A 7,231-nucleotide genomic window follows, 5' to 3' on the forward strand; every position below is an offset into this window, starting at 1 on the left:
TTGCATGAAACTTTATTATAACATTATATACTTACAATGTAATACTTCCTACTATTAAGTATGTATTAACAAATAACTATTACTTTTGCCCATCAAGATATTAAAAAACCCGGTTGAGGAAAATTTAGATAAATCCACTTTTTAACCCACTAAAAAAATATTAGAATCGAATTTCTATGTTCAACTCGATTTTACCGAATCCAGTCATGGAAGGATTACATTATCCGACACATTCTTGAGCGAATGATATCAATTGAATCAAAATTATAAAAAACTCCATCGAATTTCATTTTCGTCCAGACCCTTATTCCCTGATCAAAATATTTTAAGTTAATCTTATTAAAGGGTTTTAAACTACCTACTAAACACAAAAAACCTTAAATGGTTTCAGTTATTCTCTCCTTCAAATCGAAATCCTACACTAATTATAGAATTCCCAATAAACTATCAAGTACCAATTTCATATCATTGATTTAAGCTACCAAAAAGAAACAAAAATCATAAAATCAATTTCAAATTAAGTTCCAGATTCATGATCAACACCAAAGTCAAAATTCTTTAGCACAATTCTTAACGACAAGATATTAATCAGCTTAACTCTTAGCGGCCTGCTTGTCTTTTGCCTTCTGGATCTTCAATACCTTTTTCACAATTTTCTGTTCTTCAACAAGGAAAGCCCGAATAATCCTATAACAAGTTTAAATAGTTGTTAAATTTAACTCAACAAAGAAAAATGAAAAACATGCCCAACGATCTTCTAAGCAATATACCTTTCTCTAACAGCTCCACCAGATAAAACACCTCCATAGGCCCGGTTAACTGTCCGGCGGTTCCTAGACAATCTAGACCTCTTGTATTCAGTAGGTCTCAAGTGGGGGATCTGCAGATAAATCAGGATTACAAAATTAAGAGACAAGACCAACAACTTGATTAAACACTTTAAGTAAGGATAATGGGGTTGAGTTACAGTGGAACACTTACGTAAAAGATTAGTGAAAAACAAAGTATAATGTACCAAGATCGAACAAAACTTTCAGTTGATTCTAATAAGCTCCTGGGATTACTTTGGATTACTTGTGAACACAGTTTACCATTTATACGAAACAATTCAACTCAATTTTCTCTCATTATAAAAAGCTTGCACATCAGCACTTATATGACAAGTGCTAAATAAAATTGTGTTCAAATTGCTTCCCCAAGTTATATGAGAGCTTATTGGAATATGAATATAAGCTTAGATAAACCCTCCATAATATTAAGTGTAATGAGATATTCATGGTCATATTAAATCATTTAAACTTACTAGAATAATTCAGATACAATACTTTATAAGCTTTTCCATTAGACTTATTGGGAAAAAAAAGTATGGGAATGTTATAAACCATTTTTGAAAGAGAAACCTTGCTCTTTCAAAGAGACTAACGAAGAAATTAATAAGGTCAGCTAGAAGTAATAAGCTGAGGCAAAAACATTCATTGCGTGACCCTTTTAAATCATTCATATTTTCATTAGCTAAATTTAGTTATTTAAGAATTAATGTCGCCAAAAAACTCTAAAAGCAAAAGAAAATTAAAGCATCCATTCTCCTGAAACCGACAAACAACTCATTTCCATAAGATAACTGATATAAATAATTAAAAACAGCTCAATCCCATTCCCACAACCAATCCCTAATTATCCTATAACCAATTCACACATATGGAAACATACCAGGACCAAAAATGCACAATTTTACAAACAATTAGGCACCCCACCAAATGGGAAAAAATAAAAAATAAAGAACAACCCTTAAATTTTTCGGTTAAACCTATCTAATAGGCCACAACATAAACATGTTTACCCACAGCATACAAAGCATGAGATCTCTCTATGTAGCATATAATTGGAATTCTTCACAATGAATTACAGTTCCTTACTCTTCGAAGAGCATACGAAAAAAAACGTAAATAGCACACACTACATACCCCTTGGATCCTCTTCCCTGTGACAGGACACTTGGGTCCACTAGCCCTCTTCTTAGTGCTCTGGTACACCAACTTCCCACCTGATGCATACCCATGTGTTAAAACACCAAACAGCAATTGCAAAACATAATTTTGACAACAAATTGAGGAACACAATTGAGATAAGAACAAAATACACAGATTGGAAAAAAGATCGCAAAGAGAAAATAATAAGAGAAAACACTTACCAGGTGTCTTAACAATCCGGTGCTGATTTGATTTGGTGGCATAGCTATGGCGCTTGCGATAAGTGAGCCTCTGCACCATTTTTGTAAGTAATGGAGTTAAACCTAGAGGACACAAACTAGGGTAGCAAAGTTTGGGTAGATGTTTTATAAAGGAGGCTTCTCTCAAACCCTACATCTAATTCGTTGCCTTTATGGGTTTCTATCAAACTAAGCCCAGTCCAAAACAATATTAGAAAGAAAATGTTTGGCCCAAGTTTTAGGCAATTCACGTGTAATATTTTGTTACATGATATTATTTCTAAGAAAATAGTTATTTTAAGGAGTTTTCTTTAAAATATATTCAAATTTTAAAATATAAATTAAATTTGAGGATGAGAAAATATGATTTTAAACCTTTTAATGGGAATTTTATAAAGTCATGACAATAAAGTATGAAACAGAAGTTCAATCGAATAATTTTTCATTATGAAAAATGAGAATGAAGAACAATTGTATAATGGTAATTGAAGAAAAACTTTTGGAGATCACTAATTGAAAATGAGAAGAAATTAATAAAAATGGTATCGTGAATTTATACTTAATGTAGATGCAGTTTTATTCAATGTCATAAAAAATACTACAACGAAGGAGATTTTGGATACTCTTATCAAATTGTATGAAGATAAGTCACTTCGCATAAAAACTCTATATTTTTTGAATGTGTGGTCCACATTAGTGACAAACCACGTAATAATTTGAATATGTTATTTGTCTAACTTGTAGTGGCAAATTTTAACATAGTTGAAAATGAACATGGAGAGCTTCTACGGTAGAGTTTACCCGATTCGTATGATTAACTCATCAACAACATGAAAAATAACAATATTAATGGGTACCTATACATAGAGGATATTGTCGAAGTTATTTTTGAAAAAAAAAATCTAGGCAGAAGAACAAAGTAGATATAATGGAAAGTTCAAAGCAAGCAAAATCTTTGGTGATAATGTGACGTAGATCAATAAAATGTGGATCTAGTGAAAGTTAGACTCATGATAGATCGACGTCTCAAAGTAAGAAGCATCTTAAATGCTACCATTGTGGCAAGAAGATGCATTCAAGAAAGACTATTGACACTAAAAGATTGGAGGAAAGAACTTTGAAGCATCAACTACACAGGATTGTGTTGCAAGTACCTTGAAGGATGGAGATGTAGTGGTGAACAAAGCAATAATTAACTTTTGTTGAATATAGTGAAAAACTATATTTGGGATTAATCTCCTTTGTGTTAAATACACACATAGGGTTCTCTATTTATAATAGAAGAAATATGGGCTAAGCCCAAAATACAAATAAGAAATAGTAACAAACTAACTAAAAGATAAAAGATAAATATAAAATAAAGATAATATATCTAACACTCCCCCTCAAGCTGGTGCATACAAATTGTATGTACCAAGCTTGTTACTAATATAATCCAAAAAGACTTAATGAAAATATCTATTTCTGCACTCGAGAGACATCAAATTGCTAATGATTTGCAAGACGACATAGAAGACGAAATACCAACCCCAAAGACTCCCTTGAGCAACAAATCTGGGAGGTTGCTCCATGTAAATCTCTTCTTGCAAATCGCCCTTGAGGAATGCCATCAGTGGATAAAGAGGTAATTGTTGGAGATGACAGAAGAGACATATATCGATGGGTCAAAGAGAGGACAAAACAATCTTTTCCATGGTAAAACACACATAGGGATTAATCTCCCTTGTTGAATATAATGAAAAACTATATTTGGGATTAATCTCCCTTGTGTTAAATACACACATAGGGTTCTCTATTTATAATAGAAGAAATATGGACGAAGCCCAAAATACAAATAAGAAATAATAACAAACTAACTAAAAGATAAAAGATAAAGATAAAAGATAAAAGATAAATATAAAATAAAGATAATATATCTAACAACTTTAATGGTGGAAGATAACTACGTACAACTTGACACTTGACCTCAAACTAGGATTGGTGTTACACTTATGAACTTGTCTCAGGTGGCACTTGACCTCAAACTAGGATTGGCAATCAATTAACACTTTTGGCTATTTTATTGAAGAAATTTGTGTTGCTATATTGCATTTTTTTTCGACACCTTTTGGAAAGTAAGATACACAAAGCATAGTAAAAGAAAGAGCTTAATTTGCAAAGTTTGTATTTACCTCATCTTTCATTTTTGTAAAGTCATGGTTTGTCTATCATCTTTCTTCTTTTAGTTCGTTTTCTTTTCCTTAGGACTTCAACCTTAGTTATTGATATAATTATAACATAAGAAAAATCTAAAAAAGATGTTTGAATAGAGTTTCAAAATTGTTTGAAAAATAATGTTTAATATCATTTGCATTTAAGACAAGATCATTTAAGCAATGATGGGCAACATCAACACATGCCCCTACAACTTTTGATAAAATGGAGGAAAAGGGTTAGTTTTCTTCTTGTTTTAGTTTGTACTCTATTTCGAATGCACCATATTGAAGAAATAGATTCCATTCATTGTATCAATGTTAAAGTTTCTATTGTACATATATGAAACATGCCAAATAGACTAGTTATTGATATGAAAGATTGCATGTGCTATTTTTTCCTTTATAAAAATACATCTTTATTTTTATTAGTAATGCACTTATGTATTGATATATCTTAGTGTGTGCTAGAATGTGAATTATATACATAAACCCTTTTTCTACAATATTTTGTAGATAAAACGGTAAAGCTTTTCGTACAATTTTTTTGTGAACAAAACTACAAACCCTTCTTGTACAATTTTTTTCTTACAAGAATTACATACCTTCTAATGACATACAATTACCAAGTCTCCTATACACCCTAGAGACTTATTAAATTATGGTGATAACTCTAAAAACAACTCCTTATTTTTAGAATACTTTTCGGTTGCTTTTTTTCTTCATATTACTTGAGATGAAATTTTGGTGAATATCTACTGAGAACCAAGGATTGTCTTCCCATCCAATTTAGATTTCATATAAACAACATCTTCTAGTTTGTCATTATCATCCTCTTGGGACATGGTTTGTGTAACATCCCAAAAATACAGTAATAAATCATATAATAGAAATAATTACATTTAATAATATATCAATTCAGTCTTACACAAATCAATGTACGCCTAAGGCCGAACGGCCTTACATAAGCTTTCAAATTAAACTGTACAAGATAAGAGAAAACATGACCGAACGGTTTACAAAAGATCCTACCGAACGGTCAGATAAAATCAAAAGAAAGGAGGTGACCGAACGATCACCTCACAATAAGACTACTATCTACTAACCGAACGTTCCTACTGCTCGGTCTTCACTTCCACCTCTATCAAATTTTTTTCTTCTAGCGCATCTTCCAACAGCGCGTCTCCTTTTGCTCACATCCACCCGGATGATCATTACAACGACAAGACGAACGTACAAGACGAGACAACACAAGGAAAACACAGGGTAAGCTTATGTAATTTAATTCAAGTAATAATATACATTTCTCATATTCAAACACATCGAATGCATTTCAACATACATTTCAAGCAAGACCTACTACTAGACTAACTGTCCAGACGGTATGAATTCTGTGTAGCTACGACGTTCGTGCACCCGGGTGATGTAGTAACTGGAATACTCTCATCAGCTGCCACCCGAGGTTAGTCCTATCTGTCCAAAGTACCCCTAAGGACTAGAACATCCTGTCGTTCCCACACATGACCTACCCTCCTCTACGTGAGGACGAGTACTCACGGAACATCAGGATGAACCGCCAGCTAAGCATTACCACATTCATACTTTACAATTTCAATATTCATTCATGAGTTGTTCCTCCCCGAAACGCTCGTTCAAAATTCACAACATTTCATCCATCTCATATACTCTTCATTTTTCATTATCCATCATGTTAATTTCATCTTTGTCACCAATTCTAAGAACATCAAATACCGAACGTTCAGTCCTCACTCTGAACAAGGATGAACACTAGGAACGAGACAGAGAAGTCTCCCGTTCCATAATAGAATAAGACCGAGAGGGTTACTAAAGGATTACGAAAAGAAACCGAAGTCAACTGCACATTGCAAGAATGACTAAAACAGACGTTACTTACAAAGTGAGTCAATTAGATGAACTGACCCTTGAGAGTTCTAACCGAACGCTGAAAAGGCCTCGCGAAGTGTTACGACTCTAGGCTGGAACCAATCAATACAGACACTTCAAGACATTTCAGTAATAATACTTAGAAGAATTTACATGAAGGAATCGAACGCTGATAAATACTTAGTTTATTTGAATTTACATCAAAAATCCGAATGCCAGTCAATAACCGAGCACGGTAGAGAAGAAAGTTCTTATTGAAGTTGGACGAACGTCATTTTCGTAAAGATAGATTATAAAAGAGACGAGTACGAACGCTTAGTGTAAGACCGAGCGCTAATCCGTACGAGCATTTGGGGTGAAACCAAACACTTGCCTAGAACGAACACTTGGTATAAGGCCAAGCGTTATTAAGCTTATAGAAAATGGGTTTGATAAATATAGTCATATACTATTTGAGTGTGGTTTACGAATAATCAAGATATACAAATACATATATTTACCACATTCAGGTTCATCACCGAATACTCAGATGCAACTACGCTTGGCCGAACGCTCAAGCACAGTACTATCACAAGAAGACGCTCGTCCTCAACTAGAATTCTTTCCAAATGAAAGAATTCAATTTCAAACAAGTCTACTAGAAACACCGAACGGTCAAAGACCGTTCAATGACGAACGTACATTATCATAGGAAAATTTCATATTCAGGACTCATTTATCTTCAACTCATTTCTCATTACATAATTTCATAACTTTATAAAATTCATATCATAATCAATTTGCATACTTCTTACACTCCATATCATACTAATAAATCATATTCTACATAAACAATCATATCAACATTCATACAATCCAAACATATCAACCATCATGCATAATATTCATTCAGTCAAATAACAGACGTTCATACAGTACAACAACA

The 7,231-nt window shown here is 33.0% G+C and overlaps 1 protein-coding gene across 1 annotated transcript; it reads right to left on the reverse strand.

Annotated features, from left to right (window-relative positions):
- Positions 1-440: 440 nt before the first annotated feature.
- Positions 441-2,351, reverse strand: LOC124844828 (large ribosomal subunit protein eL34-like). Its single transcript, XM_047321839.2, has 4 exons — positions 2,192-2,351; positions 1,965-2,044; positions 771-880; positions 441-687 (listed from the first exon to the last, which is right to left on the reverse strand). Exons 1-4 carry the CDS (start codon positions 2,268-2,270, stop codon positions 594-596), a joined length of 363 nt encoding a protein of 120 aa, XP_047177795.1. The 5' UTR covers positions 2,271-2,351; the 3' UTR covers positions 441-593.
- Between the last annotated feature and the right edge of the window lie 4,880 nt (positions 2,352-7,231).

Source organism: Vigna umbellata, chromosome 4 (genome assembly GCF_029865625.1).
Source record: "Vigna umbellata cultivar VRB3 chromosome 4, Vumbellata_1.0, whole genome shotgun sequence".
NCBI lineage: Eukaryota > Viridiplantae > Streptophyta > Magnoliopsida > Fabales > Fabaceae > Vigna > Vigna umbellata.